The sequence below is a fragment of the Onychomys torridus genome, chromosome 3, assembly GCF_903995425.1.
Source record: "Onychomys torridus chromosome 3, mOncTor1.1, whole genome shotgun sequence".
NCBI classification, from domain to species: domain Eukaryota; kingdom Metazoa; phylum Chordata; class Mammalia; order Rodentia; family Cricetidae; genus Onychomys; species Onychomys torridus.
In genome coordinates, this window is record NC_050445.1 from 114,917,269 (window position 1) to 114,943,702 (window position 26,434).

The following is a 26,434-nucleotide window of genomic DNA, read 5'->3' on the forward strand; positions in this document are numbered from 1 at the left end:
GGCTCCACAGCCATTGGTTCATAATTCATGTGTTTCCATTCGATTGGCTGTTTGTCCCTGTGCTTTTTGCAATCTTGGATTCAACAATTCATGCTCTTGCAGACCCTCCTCTTTCTTGACAGTTGGACACCTGGAGCTCCACCTGGGGCCTGGCTGAGGATCTCTGCGTCCACTTCCATCAGTTATTGGATGAGAGTTCCAAGACGACTGTTAGGGTGTTTGGCCATCTGATCACCAGACTAGGTCAGATCAGGCTTTCTCTCGACCATTGCCAGCAGTCTACAGAGGATGTATCATTGTGGATTTCTGGGGACCTCTCGAGCACTCTGCCTATTCCTGGTCTCATGTGGTCTTCATTTATCATGGTCTGTTATTTCTCATTCTCCCTTTCTGTTCTTGATCCACCTGGGATCTCCTGATCCCCTAAGCTTTCTTTCCCTCAAATCTTGCCCTTCATTACTCCCACTGTCATCCAGGTTGTTCATGTAGATCTCATCCATTTCTCTGTCATTGGGTGATCCTTTCCTTTTTTTTTTTAAATAAACTTATTTCATTGTATAAAATGATAGCATTCTTTATGGCATTTTCATAGAAGTATATTCCATACTTTTTCTATACTTTGTTCATACTCAGACCCACATTATCCTATTTTGTTTCCTAAACTCCTTCATTGGTACCTTCTTTTTCTAAATAGGTTCCCTGCTAATTTTCATCTTACCTATGTATATGTTTTAAAGTCTGGATTCTACATGTGAGAGAAAACATGCCATAGGTATCTCTCTCTCATATATATATATATATATATATATATATATATATATATATATATGAAATATTTTTCCTAAATACAAACACCAACCTAACCCAGATTAGGTTTTGTTTGTATAGTGATTGGAAACATCAGCTTTGGTGTCAGACTATTCAAGTCCTGATCCAGATGCATTTACTTAAAAATATTAGCAGTTGTTTTATCATCTACTCTGAAATGGCCCCTGGTATGCACAAGGGGCACTGAGCACAGTTTGTTTCCTTTCCATTATTTTTCTAGGTAAAACCAGGGACACTCTTTGTTCACCACTGCTGTCCTCTCTTACACCTTCCTGCCTTTTTTGCTGCCCTTTCATCTCTGAACTGCTCAAGAATGTGTCACTCTCTAACTTTGTAATCTTAGGGAAGTTGCTTAATTGGTATCTTAATCTGTCAAAAATATAGTAGACCCTAATCTGTGAGTTATACAATATGTGATACGTAAAAAAAGTAGTCAACAAATGCTAATTTTTATCTTATTTTCACTGCTTTTCCTTGCTGTCTTCCATTGTGGTTCACTGTTATTATTCCTTATATTCTTGAAAAAATCATGTTGGTCTGTTTAAGCTGTTTTGAATGAAAAACATAAATAGCCAAGCAATCTATAAAATATTAGTTTTGAAGTTTGAATGTCTCAGGGACTATCTCACAAATGCACAGGAATGCCACTTAGCCCTATCAAGGAAGATTCATTAGGCTGAAGTGGTTCAGTGGTTAAGAGTGCTTGCTGTTCTTGCAGAGACCCAGAGTTTGGTTCCCAGCACCCACATGCAGTGGTGGGGGTTTGGGGTGGGGTAGGGTGGGTAGCATGTTACAGCTGACTCTAACATCAGATCACACACATAGATATAAGGATGAAGTAACCCTTTTTAATGTTTTGGGTATTGATTAATGGAGTGAAATTTGCACTGTGGCTTATGAAAACAGAAGCTAGTCACAATGTATACTCTCAGAGAATATATGCCCAGAAGAGATGACTGTAGGGTAAAAGCAGAGAATGAAATATACACTCTGTTCTCATGTATCAACTGTGATTCTTCTGTGTAGGAACCAGTCTTTATTAGTAATTCACTGTCATTCCCAAGGTCATCCCTTTGAATCTGTGTGCCATATTCCTTTGCTTAAGCCAGAGAGGTCCAGAGAGAATGAAGAAGCTGGGGGAAATGAAATATATTGGCAGGAGCCTCATAATGAAAGAATTAGAAGAATGTACTAGGAAGGTAATATTCTAAAATGACCCCACATCTCTGTCAGATACCAGTCCACATTACAGATTTGCTGATTGAGCTCTTAGAACAAGAATTCAGCACTTCACTGTCTAATGGCATCCCATCTTAAAAAAAAAAAAGCAAACAAAAACTCCCTACCTTATATTTATTTACTTCTCAGTTTGAATCTTCTTCAAGTGCACATTCTTAGTCTCAAACCTCATGTAGAGAATTATTTGTTTAGATGTCTCCAAACTGGCTTTTTGGCATAGTTCTTGCATGTTGTGAATAAATTCTTCAGATAAGGTCTTTCGTGACCTACTGTGACGTTCTGACCTTCATTCTTGTCGTTCTTCAGCAGAACTCATTGAGAGCAGCATAGTTTTGAAGTAACTTTGAATTCAAGAGCAAGGTAACTGTGGCATAGACTCTTACAGGGCAAGGTTCTTATTCTTTTTGTGATCATTATTGCTTTGAGAGTTTGATTCAAATACTTAGAGTCTCTTCCTAGGAAGATGTGTGTATTCATGTGAGAAAGTAAGTTCAAGGATTTGGGAAGTTCATTTGACCCCAGTCATCAAGTGAAGAACCCCTATTGTAGAACAGCCTGTCTTGAACTTATGTGTGCTTAGGCTCTCCTGGGAATCACATTAAGATGCACATGGTGATGAGCCTGGGAGAGCCTGCATTCTTACCAAGGTTCTACATGAAGATAGTGTCTTTGGATTCTAGACATATTATGAGTTATAAGGCTGAAGAGGACCCTGAGGAAGCTTTTTAAAGTGCATGTGCAGAAGCTGGTCATAAAATGCATGAGTTTTGTCTTGATTTTTCTATTAAAATGTTTTAACATTTTTTTGTGGCAATAAATGTGGTATTTAGCCATATGTATGCATCTGTAATCTCAACATTTGGGAGATGAAGACAAGGTAGATCAGGAGTTCAAGGCCAGCCTTAGCTATATAGTGAGTTTGAGGCCAGTCTGAGCTACACGTGGCTTTATCTAAACCAAACAACCCAACCCAACCCAACCCAAACCAACCAAACCAAAAAGAAGTCCCCCCTCCCCCAAAAACCCCAAACCCTAACTAGCCAACTGAAACAAACAAACAAATAAACAAACAAACAAAAAAGTAAATGAATGCACCAACCAAAAAAGGGAAAAAATTTAAAATGCAGTGTGTTCAAAGAAGAATTGTATTTTACCTTTAAAAACTCTATTACTTATAATACACTATCAATATTTAAACAAATTTAATAAGTTTATATATTTTTTCTATGATTGCTGTATGTGTGAGTGTGTTAGTGTATGTGCATGTGTGTCCATGCATGTGTATGTGTGTACATATGAAGCCAGAAGTTGCCAATGAGTGCCTTGTTAGGTTGCTTCCATCTAATTTTTGGAAGGAGTCTCTGAGCATCCTGGAGATCACTTATTCTGCATCAGCTATGCTGGCTGGCTAGCAAGCCCCAGGAATCCTTTTGTCTCTGCCTCCCCATCACTAAGATTATAGGCATGCATTACTTTAGCACTTTACTGGCAGAATCATCTCTCCAGCCTCTTTCCTATGCTTCCCCCCCCCCCCCCCCGAGACAGGGTTTCCCTATGTAGCTTTGCGCCTTTCCTGGAACTCACTTGGTAGTCCAGGCCAGCCTCGAACTCACAGAGATCCGCCTGCCTCTGCCTCCTCAGTGCCGGGATTAAAGGCGTGCCTGACCACTGCCGGGCCTTTCCTATGGTCTTAATGGACATATGCTTAATATAGTTTTTGAGTAATGACACCATAAGGTGTTTACTTTATCTTTGCCTAATTGTGCCTAATTAGAAATCATAAAATAAAGTCAGTAGGAAAACTCAAACACCTACAACATAGCTATTCATGTATGAAATCTATAGTGAATAGACTATGAGAGTTACTTTTCTAGACATGGTAAAAGCTGACTGGCTTGGGGAAGTGAAGGATGAAGCCTCAGGTTGTTGTTGTGGATGAAAACAAGTCATCACATTAAACCAGTGTACAGTCGGTCTCCCTCTCCCCAATTTATTGATCTGTGGTGGGGTTAGCCTCTTATTACTGAGCAGGGTTTCAAAGAGAAGTATTTCCTAGTAACCGTTCTTTGTGGTTTATTTTTGGTGAAGCTAATGAATAGGTAATAATCAAGATGCATTTTGTTTAACTAGCTATTTAACCATTTAAAAAAAAATTTACCAGTAATAACTATTTTCGGATCACTTGAAGATAAAACACAGAGAAGCTTGAAGCTGATATTGTACTTATGCAGAGGTACACAACGTGTCTCTTGAGAATAGGACTACTGTGAGCACAACATGGCATCACGTAGAATACTCATGTCACAGTGCAGACAATGCCACACACATGTAACTGTTATGACAATATAATTATGCTTTAAAAAAATAAAGGTGAACTCTTAAGTTGACATCCTTTTTTGGTAATTTGTATTTGCACGAACTTAAACAAAACCACAAAATTTTCTGAAATAGGGAAGCATTGAGTATGAAATAGTTTGAAAGAGCAAGGTCTATGATTTCCTCTTTGATGCAGGTTCTCAGAGCTTCTGCAATCTCAGAATGTTTTCTTAGTGCCACACACATAGGACATCCTTCATATTCTAGTTTGTAGCTCTTGTAATTTTTTACATAAACTATTAAGGATCAGGGTTACCATGATATCCATACCAACTGAGGTCAAAGCAACCAGAACAGAATACAGGTCAAATGAATGTTGCCTGAGAGGTGTGAGTGGTTCAGGGCTAGCTCTTGCCATCCCCACCCTCCAAGCTCAGAGTTAGCAGAAAGGAACTGCTTACAAATCATAAAGTAAGAACCTTTAGTGATGTTCTCATTTTGGTGAGATGGTGGGGTTGTTAACACACGAATGGACGGAGAATCAATATCCAGACATTAACTTTTCCAGTCCTGGAGGCCAGAAGTCAAAGATGAAGTTTCAGTAGGTTGCTTCTCCTGAGGCCTCTTTGTATGTATCTTTTGGAAGCTCTTGAGCTGTGTCCTCACATTGCTTTTTTTTTTTTTTTTTTTTTTTCCTGAGACAGGGTTTCTCTGTGTAGCTTTGGTGCCTGTCCTGGATCTCACTCTGTAGACCAGGTTGGCCTCGAACACAGAGATCCGCCTGCCTCTGCCTCTCGAGTGCTGGGACTAAAGGTGTGCACCACCACCACCTGGCACTTTTCTTTTTGTATACTTGTTCCCATGTCTCTTGCCCTTTTTGTAAGGACAGCATCGTCACTTCTGAAACCTCATTTGCCTCTTTAAAAGCCCAGTCTCCAAATAGTCTTATTGGGAAATAGAGCTTCAATATAGGGATTTTGGGAGAGACACAGTTACATTTTTAATACAGTTCCACTGAAAAGTGTACAAATAATACATATGTAAGAAGTATAAGTTCTGTTAGTTTTGTGCTTTTTATACAGAAAAATTATACAAATTCATCCTTTTTTTCTTCCTTTAAAAATAATGGTACTTCAATGCCAACATGTTTATTATAAAACACACAATTGACAGGAAGGTCATTTGTCAGTAAGCTAGAGTGAAATACAGGACACTTCATGTTCATTAATCAAATTAGCAGCCATGAACCAGTTCTTGGCCTGCACACGCTTTAAAAAAGTTTAAATTAATAGCTGTGTTAACTCACTATTTTGACAAAGTATCTTGATAAACAGTTTCTAGGGATGCAGTGTTTTTCTTGGATCACACCTATGGTTGACTGTCTCTTACTTTTGGGCCTGTGACAATGTGGTACATAATAGGAGGTAACAAGTGGTAGACCATAGCAGCTCCTCATCAGAGAGAAGGAGCAAGAGGGAAGGAGTATAGAGAAAGAGTGGGCATGAATTCAAGGCGCCAGAGTCTTAATACCCACCTCAGTGGCATGTTCTCAGTGACTAACATCTTTCTGTGCTTCAAAGTCTAAATGTTTTATTACCCTCTGACAGTGCCATAGGTTGGTGGCTAAGTCTTTTAGCATACAGGTTTTTGAAAAACATAAAAGATCTGTATCATAGCAGTTGTCACATTTAAATAATAAAGTTTAAAGATGTTTTTATATTGCGTCGGAGAGATGGCTTAGAAATTAAGAGCACTTGGTTTTTTTTTTATTTTTGGGAGAATTAAAATCATAGTTTAATTTTTTATTAAAATCTTTTTTGTATACCAGATACATAGAGGCTCCACCCATAGCTAGATCTATTAGTTGCCACCAAATTACATTCTTCCTACAGTATCTGAGGACATTCCATTGTCATTGGAAATCACATTAATAATATTAGTTAGTATGTCATGTAATGGTGTGGACCACCCTGATTTCTTTTTTTTTTTTTTTCATTTTTCTTTATTAAGAAATTTTCTACTCACTCCACATACTATCTACAGACCTCCCCTCCTCCCTCCTTCCACCCCCAACCCTCTTTCCCAAGCCATCCTGCATCCCCACATCCCCCAAATCGAGGTCTCCCATGGGGAGTCACCAGAGCCCAGCACACTGAGCCTAGGCAGGCCCAAGCCCTTTCCTGCTGCACCAAGGCTGTGCAAGTGTCACACCACAGGCACTGGATTCCAGAAGCCTGCCCATAGACCAGGGACAGATCCCGATCCCCCTGCCTGGGTGCCCCCCAAACAGTTCAAGCCAAACAACTGTCTTCCATGTCCAGAGGGGCTAGTCCAGTCCCATTGGGGCTCCACAGCCACCAGTCCACAGTTCATGGACTTCCACTAGAGTGGCCGGTCATCTCTGCATGCCCTCCCATCATGATCTCGATGTCTCTCGCCTGCAGTATCTCTCCTCTCTCTCATTAATTGGATTCCCAGAGCTCAGCCTGGTGTCTGGCCGTGGATCTCTGTATCTGCCTCTATCTGTCACTGGACAAAGGTGATTCTATGATGACAGCTAGGTTATTTGCTAGGAGAGCACTTGTTCTTAAAGATCATGGCAACCCAAAACTGTCTATAACTCTTGTTTTAGATGATCTGATGCCCTCTATGGCTTCCTCAGGCACTGCATGCATGTGATGCACAGCTGTACATGCAGGCAAAACACCTGTACACATAAAATAAAAATAAATACATCATTTAAAAAATAATATTTTTGCCAGGTGGTGGTGGTGCACACCTTTAATTCCAGCACTTGGGAGGCAGAGGCAGGAGGATCTCTGTGAGTTTGAGGCCAGCCTGGGCTACATAGCAAGTTCCAGGACAGCCAGAGCTGTTACACAGAGAAACCCTATCTCCAAAAACAACAACAAACAGAACAAACCAAAATTATTTTTTTTCTTTTGACAATTTCATAAATATATCTTGATCATATTATCCATCCCTTAACTCCTCTCAGATCATCCCCCATATCCCTATCTATCCAACTTAATGTTTTTCCTCTCTCTTAAATAAAACAAAACAAAACAAAACAAATGAACAAATAAACAAAAACTCATGGAATTCAGTTTGGACTGGCTGACTACTCCTGAGCAAGGGCATTTTGTCACTTATTTTTGATGGGGGTGTTGTTTCTGAAACAGGGACTTGCTGTGTAGACCAGGCTGGCCTTGAACTCAGAGATCTGCCTGCCTCTGCTTCCCAAGTGCTGCAATTAAATGTGTGCACCACCATTGCCTGGCTCCAGTTGTCACTTTTTTTAATTAAGATTTTACACACCAATCAAAGGTCTCCCCATCCCCTCCCCTCCCCCAACCTCCCCTCCCAAATCTACACTTCTACTCCCACTCACAGGAAGGCAAGGCCTCCCAATGGGAAGCACATCCAGTAGAGGCAAGTCCAAGCCCTGTCCTCTGTCAAGGCTGCACGAGGTGTTCCATCATAGGTAGTGGACTCCAGAAAGCCTGCTCACATACAGGGATGGATTCTGATCCTGCCGCCAGGGGCATCCTCAAGATCAAGCTACACAGTAGTCTCACTATGCAGAGTGCCTAGTCTAGTCCCATGCAGATTCCACAGCCACTGATCCAACTTTCATGAGTAGTTTGGTTTGGTCGTCTCTGCAGGTTTCCCCATCATGATCCTGATGTACTTGCTCATAGAATCCCTCTTCTCTCTCTTTGACTGGACTCCTGGAGCTCTGCCTGATTTTTGGCTGTGGATCTCTGCATCTGCTTCCATCAGTCATTTCACCCTTTATAATAGCCACAAATAATATAAAATATGTTGGGGTAACTCTAACTAAACAAGTGAAAGACCTGTACGACAAGAACTTTAGGTCTCTGCAGAAAAAAATTGAGGAATGGAAAGATCCCCCATGCTCATGGATAACATAGTAAGAATGACAATCTTACCAAAAGCAATCTAAAGATTCAATGCAATCCCCATCAAAATCCCAACACAATTCTCCACAGACCTGGAAAGAACAATACTCAACTTCATTTGAAAAAACAGGAAACCCAGGATAGCTAAAAGAATCCTGTACAACAAAGCTACCTCTGGAGGCATCATCATCCCTGACATCAAGCTCTACTATAGAGCTATAGTAATAAAAACAGCTTGGTACTGGCATAAAAACCAACATGTGGACCAATGGAATCGAATTGAAGACCCTGACATTAACCCGCACACCTATGAACATAACAATGAATTTTTGACAAAGAAGCCAACACTGTACAATGGAAAAAAGAAAGCATCTTCAACAAATGGTGCTGGCATAACTGGATGTCAACGTGTAGAAGATTGCAAATAGAGCCATATCTATTGCCAGTTGTCACTTTTTAAGTTAATTGTATTCACATAAAAATTGTGACTTTTCTAACAGTCTCTTGCTCATCATAGGAAGTATTAGACTGACCCTCAACATAAAGGTGGCAGAAACCCCTTTGGGACTGCTCAGGAGCAGTTGTTGCTCATTGACTTTATTCTCTTTTTAAGGAAAATATCATATTGCCTTTATTGGATCTCTGTCCAAAAAAATGGAAGAAATGAAGAATGTGATGGCCACATATTTAGAAAAATATATGAGAGTATAGTGTTTTGTCATACTGATTAACAGCCCTAGGTATTTTCTTTTGTGATAAGTTTTTGTTAGGAGACTACAATGTGAAATGAAGGCTTTCTTCATGTATTCCCAATATTATGTATTCTTATATAGTCAAAATTAAAGATGGTATTTGCATATGTAACAGGTGACAAAAGGAGAGTTTATAAGGTTGGAAACTTTAGAGCATGTTTTAAACATTTTATTTTTTGTTTTGTTTACATTCTTTCAGGTACATTAGTTATAAAATATGATGGGAATAGTATAAAGGTTCTGTTACTTTGAAATTATTTGCCTCAATTATAAACTTTTGCCCATCATTTCAGGTCTTCTAGAAGCTCTCTTTTGTATTTTCATTGCTTATTAGTCCCCTTCATCCCCTGCTATGAGGCAAATAACCCTCATCGTGGAATGTACTTCTGCCCCCTCCTCTTCATATTTAAAATACACCATTCTACTTTTCTTAGATGAACCAGCTTAATTGTATAGGTTTCTTTGTTTTTCTTAGAGTTTCAAATCTTTAGAGAAATCACATGTGCATACTGGTCACCTAAGGCCTCCACTTTCTAGAATGTGCTGCTTGTCTTCTCTTTGTTAAAACATTATTGAAAGAACTGGACACATACATTATTTTCCTTTCCCTGAACTGAGCCATTGGATAGAAAATGGCAAACTTAATTTTTTTTTTTTTTTTTTGAGCTGAGGATCGAACCCAGGGCCTTGCGCTTGCTAGGCAAGTGCTCTACCACTTAGCTAAATCCCCAATACAATTAAAGCAAACTTAATTGTATTTGATGTGTTTCTTGAGAATGACGTTCCTTGATTTCATTAGAATACATTGACCATGTTCTTCAGCTTTGGGCAGTAATGTCACTGAATAAGCAGCTCACATACATATCTCCTAGTTGTTTCAATCATACCCATCATCACAGATTTTTGCATTTCTCTACTTTTCTTAAACTAGGTAAGTATCACACATTGCATTTAATTTTTATGTGGGTTTAGTCTACCTAAAGGTATTTTAGGGTCCCTTTAGCTTTAGTAGTTTAAGCTGTTGAGTCCAAAGGGCAGAATTACATGAAAAGATATATTGAATGAAATCCCATCTCTATCTCTATTCTTTTACCACTTCTACTTAGTCTTTACATTATCAGCATTATTAGTTTGTATATGTGTCTTTAATTACTTCTAATGCTATATAGCATAATACATAGATATTTTCTCATTTGAAAATATACCCTGAAAGTCACTCCATGTTTGTTCATGGAAACCGTTCTCAATCTTTCTTTAATGCTGGATAGGAAGGGCTCCTTTTGTTCAGTTCAGTCAGTCCACAAGTGGGCACATAATAATTTCTAACATTTTCTTATAGGAATGTTGTTTCAACTTCACAGTTATTACAGTAGGTATATTAAAAGTATACCAACAACAGTAATGGCAAGGGTGCCATGTGGTACATCTGTCAGTCTGAGACACTGGTATGAAAATGTAAAATGGGGCAGTCATTGTGGAAGACACTTGCACATTTATCTTAAATTGTCATATCTTTACTGTCTGGTCCAGTAATCCTCCCTAAGGTGTCATTCTCCATGCATCTATTGCCTGTTTTGCTAATAGAGAATTTTATCATCTTTTCATTTTTTCAATTCTTGATAGGAAGAATGGCATAGTTTTCTTGGTATACTTTTCATCTTTATCCCTGGAGTTGTGGCTGAAGTTGACTCATGTCTTGTTCATTTTTACAGTAATTTTTAGATTATGAGATGGCCATGAAGGTATAGTGTCTCATTCTCTTCTACTGCTGTACCCTATCCCTTGTCCTCCCTTTCTACTTTTCCCTCCTTCTCCCCTCTCTCCCTTTCTTTTCACTGCCTCGAATTTGTACTTTATTAGGATTGTGTTAGAGGTACAAAGACTGTCTTTATAGTCCTGCAAGATTTCTTTCTATACATTTTTGTTTACTCTGAGTTTCCTTAGCCCATATCTTTGTGTTTAGTATGGAGTTTACTATAGACGAATTTCTAAACAGTCTTATGAAATAGAAACACAGAGCCAAATACAGTAGTGCAAGCCATAGAGGTCAGAGCAATAGCTACCAACTAACCTTAGCTCACCACGTCACCGTAGCTTCCCAAGAGAGCCTCTTCCTGTCTAACCTGCACCTTTATTGCCTTCCTGTTCTGCATTCTCATTGGCTCTTAACCCACCTCACTTCCTCCTCACTGCCTGTCTATACAGACCTCCATGTCTCTGTGGTTGGTACTGGGATTAAAGGTGTGTGTCACCACGCATGGCTGTGTCCTTGAACACACAGAGACTCTGCCTACCATGTGATCAGATTAAGGATGTGTGCCACCACTGCTTGACTTCTGTTTATGGCTGGCTATGACCTCTGATCTCCAGGCAAACTTTATTTATTAATACACAAATAAAATACTACATTTCAGCACAAATAAAATATCACCACAGTTTCCCTAACAATTTTAGTATCTATATGAACTAGACTCTTGTTAAATAAAGACCTTTTAGGTTTTTATTCCATCAGTGTTCAGTTTCAAGATGCTCCTGAAGGGATTATCCTTGTATTTTGCAGTGCCTTTATAAGGGGAGTGGTGATTTTTTTTTTACTGAATACTTTTTTATGATTAGTACAAATACTTGTACAACTTAAGTGTTAATCCTTTTAGAGATTTCTCAGAAAGGGTCCTAATAATTTGAGAGCATCTTTGTAGGAAAAGTGCAACTTTTCAGGACAGAGCTCTGGTTGAAGCTTAGAGCCTCATTATACTCATGCTACTTGTGATTACTCAGGACCCTAGTCCTCCTAGTTAGTCTATGGTGTTCAGTCTCTCTTCATGAGACTTTATGTCCATATGAATTCCACCCTTTCTTTCTCTGAACTTATGAAGGCAACGTAGTTCAGAAAGCATCCTGGTGAAAAATGTCTGCCAGGTATTTCCTGGCTTCCAAACATAATATGGGCAGCTTCAGTTGAATCTCTGAAGGCAGAAGCCGAGTCTTTCTAGCCAATCATTTATTGTTCACTCCCTTCAGAAAATGTGTGGTACATTTTGATGACTTCAGATTTATGTAATGCTTAGAAATGAGCTCCAATTTGTGCACTTATTTACTAATATCAAGAAATTACTTTGTTTGAAGTGGAAGTCAGAAGAATTTTAAAGGTGGAAAATGGCCCAAATAATTAGTGAGAAACATAACTAAATTCCTATGAGCCTCTATCATATTCTTTTTGTTCAGTCTAGTTTGTTCATCTATTTTGAAAGGTTTTTTAAGAGAAAACTAAGTGAGGAATGTGTACTAGGATGAGTGAGAGCAGGTTTTTGTGTATGTGTTTTTCCACTGGGGCAGATGTGTGAATAGCAAGGCTGGAGTGGACTAATGTTCTTCTGTGTTGATGAGCAGTATGGGAAAATCATAGTCCATTTGTTGCTTTGGGTGCAGGGAAGAAATTAACTCTCTCTTGTATTCAGTTTCTCTTGTATAAGACTGCTTATCCAGCAACAAAGCAGGAATATTTATCAGGTTAGGTAAGTTTGTTTACAGATTTTTGTTATTGGACAGGGTCTTAAGATGTAGTCTAAGCTGGTTTCAAACTCAAGGTTCTTCTGCCTGAACCTCCTGGGCATGCTAGGACATCATCCTTAACTAGTTTTCCTTAGTGAGTCTTAAAACAAAACACACAAACAAAAAAAATAGACTCAGTCAGACTCTTTGTGGGGAAGGGAAGATTCGCATCTGTTGAAGCTTGAGTTCATCACTTGCTTTAAGTCAGCAATTTTCTTTTATGTGTAATAGTGTCCTCTTATGCTTGAGGAAAAGAACTTCCCATCGTTTTCCAATCTCAGAGACTCCCTTTTACCTGAAGCAAGGTGTATTAAATAAGTGAAAGACTGCATATAAATCAGATTCTGGTGTTTCTCAAAAATTTTCAAGATCAGAAACGTTCTTTTCTTCCTAACTGTGAGATAGTCCACAACTACCCTAAATCTTCAAATTTTCTACAAGAGATAGTCTCTGCATAGACATAAGATCATTTTCAGGTGTTATTAACCTTATTTATACATTTGCTTTTCTTAACCTGTATTCTCCTGTCCTTGAGTCATTTTTGTCCTTTGAGAGTAGTTTATGTGATGGCTGCTGATGCATGTATCATATGTAAGTGCTGGCTAACAATATTTTGTAGATGAAAGTTGGAAAGCATTGGCTTGGCTGAAACTGTCTTTATGAATGTGAAATAGTAGTAGCGTGAAGCAGTCACCTCCCTGTCTTCTTCTGTGTTGTGCTTCAGTCACTGTGACATCCCTTTTAAGAGCTATTACTTGTTTTGTTAAAAAATGCTTGTGTTTCTTACCGTATATGATGTTCTCTGGGGGCACATATTGTAGCTGTACCATCCAAAATCTTCCGAACTGTTGCTTGTTGAGAAAATTCTGAGTTTTTGGCTGGTGGGAGGTATTCACTTTGCTCTTGGAACTGGGCAGACAATTAAGCAGTTGCTGTCCTTGGTGATGAAGTGATTTCATATGAGTTCTCAACATTAGACACAAAGTAGGGTCATGCCCTGTGTACTGTTTGTGGTCACTGCTGGTGTCCTCCTAGATCTATTTGAACTTGTAGAAAAATGCAGACTCCAGGGTCTTAATGTCTTGAGTTCCTGACTGCCAGGCAAAGGAAATGTTTAACTATTTTAATCATGTTGTTGTAGCCCCAAAGAAAGCCCTTATAAGAGGAAATGACAGCGTCCCACCACAAAGTTATCTCTTATCAGTTCCAGTCTCTGTGGATAATGATTTGTCAAATTTGGACATGTGTAAAATGCAAGGGCTCTGTTATTTATTTTGGAAAGGAAAAATTAGATGAAGCAGATAAAAGAGTCATGGCTTTTGTTAGGAGACAGAAACCATTAGAGACAGTCATTGTTAGCTTAGGAAAATGTCCTTGGACCCCTCCCTGATGAAACCTAAGTCTGCTTGAATCATTCTTTGCAATTTGAGGGGAGGGCAGGCAAAGGAGGGGAAGGCAATATGAAGTCTGTTCTGCTAGAGCAGAATGTAGACCTTCAATTGGACAGGTTGTGGCTAGTGTAGTAGGGCAGCTGCTTTGTCCCCAGCTCTCCTCCGCCTGGTGTTTAGAGTTTGGAAACTACATTCCATCTTGCAGAAGGGTGACATTCCTTCACGCAGTGCTTGTTGCTCTTCTCCTCTTGCCTTCTGTAGATGTAAGTGATTCTTTTTCCTTAGGAGAAGCAGAGAAAACACATCCCGCTCAAAGCAACATGAGTCAGTGCATACTTGTCATGCCTTTAGCCTCACAGCACTTTCAGTCTCCTTACAGTGCTCACTCCTAGTGTGCTCTCAGAGGGGAGCAGGGAGGAAAAAGGGTTCTAAATATTGGGTTGTTTGTGGAGGGAGGGGGAGGTGGTGAGCTGGAGCCTCTTTCTGTTCCTTTCCTTTTTGCCTAGCTCTCTTTGCGGTGCTTTCAAAGCAGACAGTGTGCTTGTACTCAGGAGAATGTATCTGTATGTTAGGTTTTGGGCCAGGGAATAGTAGAGCAAATAGCTATACATCAGGATACTGTAAACACTCAGAAGACAGACTTGCTGTCAATGGCAAGAAAGAACTTTGTCACCTTTCGAGATATACCTTTTAGAAAACGGTAGTGAAGATAGACTAATCCTAATCTATTAGCAACAATTACTCTACATAAATAATCTCATTTCCTATATAGATTCATTTTTACTCATATTTCCTTTGTCTTTTTTCATGTGTACACATTGTTTTTATGTAGTTTAAATACTTTTGTAAATCATCAATTATTTTTCTTTTGATGTTGTGTTTTATACAGCTTAAAGCTCTTGTTTTCTGGCAGACAAATTCCCCTAAAGTTTTCATGCTGTCATCATATGGAGGTGACTGGTCACTTGAAGTAAGAGATCCCATGGCACAGAGTGTTTTGGCTCCCACAGCAGCTGTTTTGCTTGCAGAGGCCTCCTCAGCATTCTTAGAGCTTTAACATGGAGACCTAAGATTCACCTGGTGGAGCCGAGCAGAAGGTAGAGTGCCAAATGGTTCCAGCCAGGGAGCAGTGTAATACTGTAGAACAAAGACCATTTTCATTGTGAGAAGAGTCTTAGTTAGAGAAACTGTGTCCCTAAGAAGAGATAGTGTTTGCTTTATGAAAGAAAGGGAATCAGCACTGTAACCATGAGTCACCTAACTCAGCTTAGATGTGTCCGCTGTTTTTGTGCTGGTCATTTACATAGTTACCATTGTGACAGGAAAAACCAGCTAGATCTTCATTGTAATTACTTATGAACTTTTCTTCTTTTTGTTTCATTGTTTAACATGTATTTTCAGGTCCCTGTTATTCTTGTTGAATTTGTATATGACAAATGATAGTTTTCTTTCTCAGTTGAGAAAATTTAGATCAAAGTTCATTCTGACTTCCCCCTTGTCAAGTCAACTAGCAAATTCTTATTAGTTCTGAGAATTGATTTCAGTTCTTACCTGATTTGTACTTTATATTTTGATGGTTAAGTATAGTCAATATATTATTCATTACTCACTTTGAAGTCTGTTGAGTAACTTCTTGGTTTGGCTTTTCCATTTGTCATCTCATTTTTAATACAGTATACACTCTTTTTTTGTATCACTTCTGTATTTTGATGAAAATGACTTAAGTATTTGAATACTTATGCCCTTTAATAACTGCCTGGCCATTAAAAATAGTCGTCTTGTGTAGCACATTGGCTTTGGCAACTGAAACTTGGCTTTTATGTAAACTCTATACATGTTGGAAGTTGACTTGGGTCACCAAAGTCACAGCTCCATCTTTACACTTTCCTTGGTGGCTCAGTGTCTCTGAAGATAGAAAAAGCAGTTTCTCTTCCCATCTCTGTGGGACTGTGCCACATGGTCCCTGTCAGCACAACTTGTAACTAGAATTAAAACTTTTGGGAGTGCTCTCTGTCTGTCTGTCTCTCTCTGTGTGATATTTTTGAGACAGAATTTCATGTACGTAAAAATGACCATGAACTCTTGATGCTCCTGCCTCCTCCCAAGTTCTAGGATCACATTACAGATATATATGTCTTGCTTGGGAATATGACTTTTTTTAAAAAAAGCTTTATTTTTATTTTTTATTTATGTGTATGTATGTGCGTCTCTGTATGTGTATGCCACCTGTGTGTGGGTACTTGGGGAGGCCAAAAGAGGGTATTGGATCCCCTGGAACTGGGGTTGTAAGTGGTTGTGAGTTACTTTATGTGGTGCTGGGAACTGAACTCAGGTCTTCTGAAAGAGCAGCAAGCACTCTTAATTGCTGAGCCATCTCTGCAGCCTGGGAATATTATTCTTTTGTTTGTTTTAAATTTCCCTTTTAGAATATAGAGCTGGTTTTGTAAACAAATCACTGTTTGAATACTAAAAATAAAGTTAATGCAGTTTCCCCATAATAATTTTGTTTGATATTTTGTAATTGTATGCTTCTAGGTACCTGGGGCTCAAGACTTGGTGGATTTCTCCCCTGTATATCGCTGTCTGCACATATATTCTGTTCTGGTGAGTCTTTACCTGACCTTCCTAATAAAGATTTGTATTGAACTCAAAATTCTGATTATTATTATTTTTCAATTTGTTTTAAGCAAAAGTTTGTTTAATGAGTATTAACTAATTTCTTCTGCTCGTACTTGAATCTTGTTTGTATTTGACTTGTAAAATGCTATATAGCTGATGACAGCTCAAAGTGACATCAGCAGTTTGTAAGTTATAAGGAGGATAGTTACATTTATTCAGATTTCTCTGTTTCTAATCTAACATATTTAACCTAGAATAACTTGCTTTTTATACATTAAAGTATTTATGAAAAATATTTACATTTTTTGACAATTCCTTTTCTTCTATAAAACACTAGTAAAAGAAATTTTCGAAAAGGGCAAGTCTGTGGTGTTAATAGAGACCTAGGAAGTGGCTATTTCCTTACTGTGGCCATCTGCCTACATGCAGAGGTACAGGTGAATAGAGCCTAGTGGGTCCTGAGTACAGTGTTTGCACATTTGAATTTCTTTGACTGCTGGTATAAAATTGTGCTTTTCCTTATAGATGCATTAACTACTTCATACCTATTTCTAAACCTTGATTAGTATTTTATTTTGGGTTTCCTTTTTTTATTTTCTTGGAAAGAGAAATTTCAGAAATTCCTTCTGTGTAGTTGATATTGACAGTTTACCTCCAGTTTGCCTCTGTACTATAAACTATATTTATGTTTCTTGAAATGGAAATCTTTAATTTTGAGGTAATCAGGCACATCAGTTTTAAACTTACAGTTCATAATGTTTGAGCTTCCATAAAACAACCAAAAATAAACCTAAACTAACACACAAACAAGCAACCATCCTGCCAACCTCAAACCAACTCTCTCTCAAACCAAACTCCCCTGTTCCAAGGTAACAGTATTCCTCTTGGATTGTCTTCAGTGTTTTATAATTCATGCTGTGCTGATGGAAATGTCATTATCCATATACAGTTTTTAGTACTCATTCGTGTCTCTTCGGCATGAAATGGATTGGGATATGTGTGGAAAGCTAGGTTTGTGCTTTAAGTGGTTGCAGTATACCAAGAGGGAAGTGCTTTCCTGGGGTGATAAGAATGTGGCGGTGCTGTTTTACCATTGTGTGCTGCCTTTTATGAGCTTTGTTACATTTTTATAAAAACAGAACAAACTTGCCTCGTGGGAATTCTAACAGGAGTAATAAAATCATTTGCTTACATATTTACTAGCTGTGTGTGTTAGGGTGGTCTAGCACACTCATATATAAAATGGAATAATAACTTTCTGCTTAGTACAGTTATTGATAGTGAAATAATGTCAACTCAGTCCTTGGCAAATGATTGGCATCAAATAAGTGGCAGTTGTCTAGTTAGATGATGTTGTTTCAGATGCTGATATACAGATACAGCACTAGTATTTTCAGAGGCATTCACTGTGAAGTAGAGACATGTGCATAGGAGGTCCAGATTCTTATGAACAAATTGACAAAATGTATTTCTTAATTAACAGTGAGCATATAGGCTTAACTTAAATGAGAACTAAAGTCTGCTGGTTTAGAAATGATCACATTAGAAAACTGTTTAATTGGAATAAGACTCTACACATTAGTATTTGAAATGTAATGACGTCTAAGGCACTGTTTTCTTTCTGCAGTTTGGAAATTACAGCTAATGATTGGAGGAACTCAGCTGTAGTGTTTTGGAATTTAGGTTTATAATTTAGATATTCCTGTTTTAGACTTATGGGGACTCTGAATAAAATCTAACACTAGTTTTGCTAAAGGATGGTGCTGAATTCATAGAGCTGAGGCTGTAATCTTGTTACTGTCTAAAGCTGTATTCAAGTCAGCTGTGCACATTACTTCATGGTAAAGTACAGTTCCTCACAGTATTAACAAGAATATTTAAAAATGTTACTCAATATGAATATTTATTACAAAGTTCTCATTTTCTATTTAGTTAACATTAATTTTAGGCCTTGAGTAAAAGAGCATTTGGGAACTGAAGAATGGAGAATAAGAACTTAAACTATGTAGTACTAATTCCTTCCATTCCAATGAGGTCTTCATTTCTTCATTCTGATCATTTCCAAAGTGCTTCTCTTCCCTCTTATCCCTCTTTGAGTGTGTATCTTGTGGGACCTGGACTTTACTGATTGATCATTTTTGCCTCTCAAACCTTAATTTCATTTTCCTCCTTTACACAGTGGTTTTCTTCCTCTCTGCCTGCCTGTCTGACATTGCTGTCTACTTTGGTGTTTGTCGGCTCATCTTCTTTTTGCCCTTTATTTTTCTCAGGGTTCTACCTGTGCCACTGCTGTTTCTTGCTGTTGTTAAAAGGTGCATGTGCTGGGACTGGGCATGGGCTCAGTGGTAGAGTATGTGTTTAACATTGTGGGGGGCTCTGGGTTCTGTTCCCTAATGACAACAGGAACAAGCAAACAGAGAAAGAAGCCTACTGCACTCAACCTTATGGAGACTCTGCAGGTAGTAGAAACTTAGTGTCTTGATATCTCTCACACTTCATTGCCCTTACAGACTCCGGAAATTTCAGTGGTCTTGAAGCTGCAAAAAGATGATTGTAATCACCATACTTTCTGTCTTTCCTCAGTGCTGTATCTAGACCTGTAGATTTTGTGACTATAATTGAACTTTATCTTACTCTCCACACCATTGTAAGGGCTCCATTCACTTCATCAAAGCTAGTGAAAGCATTCTCCTTAAGTATTCCTTCTACTCTTGATCTCAGACACTTAACTCCTGCCATAGTCCTAGTTCTGTCTAGCATGTGTTACCTGCTTAATCCCACTGGTCGTCTATCTTATAAGGCACAGAAATAATGAAGAAATCATAGCCCATGGCTCTCTAGAGGTCTTTCACATTTCTTGCTGCTTTTCACCTTGCTTTCAAATTCTGAAGCATACTGTGGTTGTGGTTGTCATCCATTTCGCACACTAGCCCTTCTGCCTCAATCACCACTCCCATTTCATTGCTTTTCTTTTTTCATTGTCTCATTTAAATTTCCTGATTCTTACTTATGTTATAACTGTCTTCCAACAAATTTTTTCAATATTGCAAACTGAGCTCAGTGAATTTGTTCTCTACATTTGTATAGTATGTGATTTGTCTTTGTGTTTATTGCATTAACCATCATATTCATGGGTATTCTTCTTCATCAATAAATGGGAAGCCCTTTTAGGACAGGTATAATTTTATTCAATCTGGTGGGTTTTTTTTTTCTTTCTTTTTTTTCTTTACCACTTAGTATGAGCACTATATAATAGTCAGTTTTTTTTTTTTATTGTAAAAGATAACCACCCTTCTTTTGACCCTCAAGCAAATCCAATCTTCTCATCTCAGGACATGCTATTCAATGTCAGGGGCTTTATACAGGGGAAAACAGTTCTATTGGTGTTCAGCAGAAGGATCATAACACAAGTAACAAAAAGTTCTAATATTTTGTCATTTACAATAGTGTTTATCTGAACTTTTGGCCTGGAGCATAACAAGGCACACTTTGAATAAACATGGCAATATTTATTATTTTTAGTGAAACCGACCTTCCATTCACCCCCCTTTATGGCTGTGCTGCTTATAAATTCCCAAAGGATTATTTGAAAAATCCTACTTATATCTGCCAGCCTTATCAGTAGGGCAGAAGTTCATGTATTGTAACAGGAGGTCAGATTTCGGTCATGGTCTTATAGATGGGGCCAAGCACCTGTAAATTCTTCCTTTGGTGACTAAAGTGAAGTACAATATCAAACAGGCAGTGAGACTTTTCTAGGAAGTGCTGAACTTTGGCAGGAAGGGCAAAGTTTGGTGGGTGGAGGGGAGGAAAGAAAGTGAACAAGGGTCAGATAGTGGCGGAGACGTGAGCCTTGATGTAATCATACAATGGAAGTGTGTGGGAGCAAAGGTAGATGCATTGTGTGGAACTGTTTTAAACAATTGATAGGGTTTAAATCTTTGGTTTACAACTTAGAAACATACAGTTTAGAGATCGGCAGGTGAGGAAATAAAACGTCACAGTCATTAGAGAAAAAAATTTTTAAAAAGGAAAAAACAAACCCAAAGTCCTCCTGTTAAGGAAGTGATGGATAATAATAACTAGGGTTCTTGTACATTGTGCATTGTTCCTGTAAAGATGGATGGACTGTCTGTCTAGTGAGTGCATAAATGAGTCGGTCTTGCATATTTTGTGAAACCTTTATTGACCCAAGGTTATCTGCCATGTTTATGAGTTCCAACTTTTAAATCAACTTCAGTCTGGACAATTTTACATGAACATTAAGCTCCTTTATATACTGAAGCATCTTTCTAAGTCATCTGGAGGTTAGCTATGCTAACTTATCCTGTGAAGAGCATGTAACGAGACGCTTGGGTGTCATTAAGGGTGTGGAGAAGAGCAAGCCTGTGAATATAGCCAGACCCCTAGTTCCTGGGTTTCATTTATGATCTTCTCTCCTAGTGGCATCGTGGTCTCCAATGAACTATATTATATGCTCATTAACAATTTAAATTCCCACATTAAAAATGTTGACAAAATGTACACCTTTGATTTATGTACTTTTCTGCATGTGTGTTATGTTATAATAAAAAGTTTACTTTCTGGATTCCTGACATCTTGGGTTAGCAATTATAGCAGTAATCCAGATGTTAACGCACACAGCAACTCCTTAGTATTACATGAATTTTTTTTTTTGTTTTTTGTTTTTCGAGACAGGGTTTCTCTGTGTAGTTTTGGTGCCTGTGCTGGATCTTGCTCTGTAGGCCAGGCTGGCCTCAAACTCACAGAAATCTGCCTGGCTATGACTCCCAAGTGCTGGGAGTAAAGGTGTGCACCACCACCGCCCGGCTACATGAATCTTAAGAACTGTATGTAGTTCTGTCCTTCAGGAGCAAAAGGAGACTGTAGTGGGATATTGGTAAGTAGAGAGTGTTGCTCTGTATAGTAACATTACTACAGAGGCTCTAGCAAGTGCAGTTTTCCTGGGTAAGGTGGGACTCTGAAGATTTGGTGAAAGTTGTGATGTCTTTGGGTGAAATGCATATATATACATTTAATTAAAAATAGTTTGTTGTTTTATAATCAAGGAGTCTTCAACTTGAAATCCTCTGCCTTGACCTCTGTGCTGGATTACAGACATGTGCCAGCATGCCTGGCTGTACATATAACACTTTGATTATACTGTCAGGTTTCTTTCTCCTTGACTTTTATCCACTGATCTCAAAAGAGCCCATCATCTAAATCTTTGCAGTATTGACTGAGTCAGGTTGCAGTTGTCTGCTGAGTACAAATCTGTGCCCTAGAACAGTTAATGCCAGGTCTTCTTGAGTACCCTTTGTGTCAAGCCCCTGGGCAGCTTTTTGCCACCTTGGTTTTTCCTTAGATTCAGAAGCCTTGCCCAATCTAACTATAAAACTAACTATAAAAACAGTGACCCTGTCACTGTGTCATAAATCTCGATTCCCCAGGGAGCCTTTAAATGTGACAAGCTGATGACCTGCTTTTCTCTGGAGAATGTGATAGCTTCTGCAACTAAGCTAATAGTTGTTTTCTGACCACTTGTGTTAGAAAGATTAGAACAGAGGTTTAGAAATAATGATGGGAACTGTTAGTAAGTAAATGTGTTAAGTTTCAGCTTATTTTCTTGTTGATTCTCAGGTACGCTGCTGTTATTAGAAGTGAATCAGCTTCAGGGCTAGAATTTTCCCATTTCTACCCCTGTGCTACAGCTGAGGATGAGATAGCATAGGGTGGACAGGAACCCTCTTGGAACACACTTCTCTCACTGTTTTTCTTCCTTACTTGGGTCAAGGTAGTATGTGACCTCCCAATTTTAATCTTCACGATTTCATATGGCCTACAGTGGTAGCTGGGGAAATGGCAAAATACTGGAAAGAGATTAGTAGAATAGATGATGGGAGGGTAGGATGAGAGCAGTCAGAATGCACTTATATACATGTATGAAATTATCAAAGAAGTGTGGATAATAAAAATATCTACCCCTCAAAGCTATGTTTTCTTAAAGCTAGCATATGTGGCTGATAATGCTGACAGATATAAAGATAATAAGAATAACTTTGCAAAAAGTTTATAATATAGTTGGTGTAGAGGAAAGCTGCTTTCTAAGAGACCTGGAGAGTTGTTTTCTTAAAAAAAAAAAAAAATCCATCCTGTTTATTTGAAGGATGTTACTTTCCCTTGGGAATCAAGAAATGGGCAATTGCATTCCTAATGGAAAAGTTGTCCTGGGTAGAAGGGAAGTGCCCTTTGCAACTCTTTCAGAATAGCTTTGTTTTTGTCTGTTGTCTATTTGAACTTTATTTTTAAGAACTCTGGGTGGCTTTATAAGCTTTAGGCCCTATTCTACTTGGTCTACTTCTTAATTATTTTAATTTTAATAGACTTTATTTTCATTTTCAAAACATTCTTCTGCATTCCCACAATATATAAGACACATAGGAGTTGCACCTTTAGGGAACCAACTTAGGTAGAAAAGAATTAGATGCATTCTGCTTTCTTTCCATTTGTGAGCGTGAGTACATCTGAGTAGTAAGAACACATATGCATTTTTTAAGAGTTTTTTTTTTTTTTTCATGTGAAAAGTTTTCCCTGAAATGTTTAGCAGCTCAGAGTCTATTTCTGACATCTTACAGGTTCCTGTCACTCTCCCACTGTATCTCAGGGCCTCAGAGAACCACTGACCCTCCAGTGCCTGGTGAGTTAGATAGGCGTAAACTGCATAGATCATAGAGAAAGAGCTGAGGGCAAAATACTTTGTGCGCTGCATTGATAAGGGCACAGGAAGAGCATTTCTAGTGATAACTTTCCTGCTGTGTAGACTAATGGGCTCTGGTTTGTAGTAGCTGCAATCCAGTTTGTTGTAATTGTCATAATGCTCTTTTAACCCAGTGACCTTATTACCCATGGGCATATCTATCACTTGGCTTTGAATAAAACAACAGACAAAGAGAAAGAAAGAAAAATGAGCTAAACAAGGAGTTTATTTGTAGATAATTGAACTTTTCAAGTGTGCTCACTTGTGTGTCTTCATGCAAAGTATTATGACGACTTTTCAGACTTGGACAAAGCAAGCAAGAAGTAATTCATATTACATATGACTTCTAATAATGCTAAATACAGTTTAATCTTAGGCTTAATATAAATTTAAACTGTGTGTTTCTCATTATTTTCAGAATAAAGTAACTTTCTTACCTGGTCTGAGTAGTCTACGTGGGACCCTTGCCTTATCTCTTCCTATGCTTTTCCTTCTGGCTGCTCTTGTATGTGCTCCTCTCCACAGTTTTTCCTTTTTTTTCCACTGAATGTAGTCAGAACTATATCTCTTCCTTTGTGTTTGTTTATTATTAGTATTTTATTAGTATTTATTATTATTATTATTATTATTATTATTATTATTATTATTATTATTGTGTGTGTGTCTTTGTGTTGTTGGTTTGGGTGTGAGCATTGGTGGATGCATATGGAGGTCAGAGACTGAAGTTTGGTGTATTCCTCCATTGTTGTTTACCTTTTGAGACAGACTCTCTCATTGAACCTGGATCTCATTGATTTGGCTAGGCTGGCAGACTAGATCTCCAAGGATCCACCTGTCTCTGCGTCCCTAGTGCTGGAATTAGCCACATGCCACTGTGCCAGACTGTGTGTGTGTGTGTCGGAGGTGGGGTGCTGGGCTCAAACTCAGATCCTCATGCTTGTGAGACAGGTACTTTACAGACTGAGTCATCATCCAAGGCCCAAATTCTTCCTTTTGACAACTCTTCGAAATTATATTGCCTTTATACCATTGCTCAGATCTTTGGATTTGATATTTTTCTTTTCCTCCCATCTCAGATAGCCTGTGAGAAATCTCTGACATATTTTTCTTGTTTTTCATATTCTATTTTTTTCTTTCTACAATCTATTTTTGTTTTGTCAGATTTCTTTGAAAATTTTAAATTTATTCATTTTTTTGTTAACATGCCTAAGATGTCTTCTTCCTGGATACTGATTTTTATATTGCTGTGGCAGTTTTAATATCATGGGTGAGGGATATAGCCAAAGTCTGCAAATGAACCCACAAAAGCACACATAAGAGACAAAAGGAATATCCTTTTGTCCTATGTGGAGTTAGTTTATTGAAGCAGTTATGTAAGTGACTACATCACAATGATCTTCTTACCAGAAGCAAATTCCATAGCTGAAGTTCATGCTTATTTATGGTTCATAATAGTAGGTTTCATAGAGAGTGGGTTTTTTTTTTTTTTAACTTACAGGTAGAATGGGTTTATTTTAAATTTTGAGAGCATGAAAAGTCTAAGTTTGGGACTTGGTAGATTTTGTACTTCCTTAAATTCTTATAAAATAAAGAAGCCACAGTCTAGTACAGTGGGTCTCAACCTTCCTAATGCTGTGACCCTTTAATACAGTCCCTCATGCTGTAGTGACACCCCCTACCATAAAATTATTTCATTGATACTTCAGAACTGTAATTTTGCTACTAGTATGAATTGTAATGTAAATATCTGTATTTTTGGATGGTCTTAGGCAACCCCTGTGAAAGGGTTGCTTGACTCCTCAGAGGGGTCACAACCCATAGGTTGAGAACCACTAGTGTAGAAGTTGTCATTTCCGACTATAACACTGGAGTGGATAATCTTACTGCTGAGTCCAGACTTGCCCAGAAAATATACGCATGGTCTGTCTTATCATACCTCACCTTCTTATTTAGAGCTTCTGGATGTCTTAGCATCCATGGTTTCCATACTGTAGAATAAACTAATAAACAGCTGTGGAAGAAATGAGTGAGTAATGTGTAAGGTACCCCAAGAAGGCACTGTTTGAAAAAGCAATACAAACCACACAAGGGCTTGAAGTAAACCAGCAGCTAAGATGACAGTTATTTTTTGGTTGAGGTTTACATAGTTCATTAATTTGTTATATGGAGAGATTAATTAAAGTTAGTGGTTTCTCATTGACTCTCAAAGTATAAGAAGTACTTTATTTTATTTTTTTAAAGTGCTGTTTTTTCTTAATTTGTTTGTTTTTAGGATAGGAAAAGTAGGTCATAGGCTAGGCATGATGCCTACACTTGTAATTCTGGTACTGGAGTCTAAAGACAATATGGGCTACACAGCAGAACTCTCTCAAAAATTTAAAAGTGAGGATGTTTATGAAGTCCATTTCTGTTCAGGTTATATTTGAGTGCATTTACCAAAAATCCAGTTTAATTATTTAAACTGGGGTGTGTACTGGCCTTTTTTTTTTTTTTTTTTTTTACATTTATTTTGAAGGTGCTAGAGATCCATCATGGATAAGCTGTCAGGTAATAAATAAAACATTTTTTTGATAATGTGAATACCATAAAGAGAAAACAGAGCACAGTGGGGTGAATAACTAGGAATGGAGGAAGGACTGATTTTGTTTATTTATATTTGTCTGTCTAGTCTGGTTGAACATTATCTTCTTAAATTCATCATATTTTTATGGTGGAAGCATTCAGAATCCTTTCTTCTAGTAGTTTTAATTTTTTTTTTTTTCTCAGACATGATCTTGCTTTGTTGCTCAGATAGACTTAACTCAATCTGTAACCCTCACTGGCCTTAAGCTCATCATCACCTTGCCTCCCTCTGTTAAGTGCTGGGATTACAGGTGTAAATCACCATGTCCATACTTGGACCTTTTTGAAATGTGTAATTCTTAATTGTATTTCATTCATTACCCTGTGTTAGCACCCCAGATCTTCTTACTCTTGTTGACCATACCTTTAGTACCCCTGATGAGCCATACCTGTCTATTCTCCTTGGCCTCTGGGAACCACTATTCTTCTCTCAAG

General features: G+C 38.2%; 1 protein-coding gene across 5 annotated transcripts in view; it reads left to right on the top strand.

Annotated features, from left to right (window-relative positions):
* The window catches only part of Exoc6b (exocyst complex component 6B), a 470,758-nt gene that overhangs the window by 167,411 nt on the left and 276,913 nt on the right, over positions 1-26,434 (top strand). For all 5 annotated transcript variants that reach the window (XM_036180693.1, XM_036180694.1, XM_036180697.1 and 2 more), the window contains one exon: positions 16,537-16,605. In XM_036180693.1, coding sequence (XP_036036586.1) covers positions 16,537-16,605 — 69 coding nt within the window. The remainder of the gene's footprint in view (positions 1-16,536; positions 16,606-26,434) is intronic.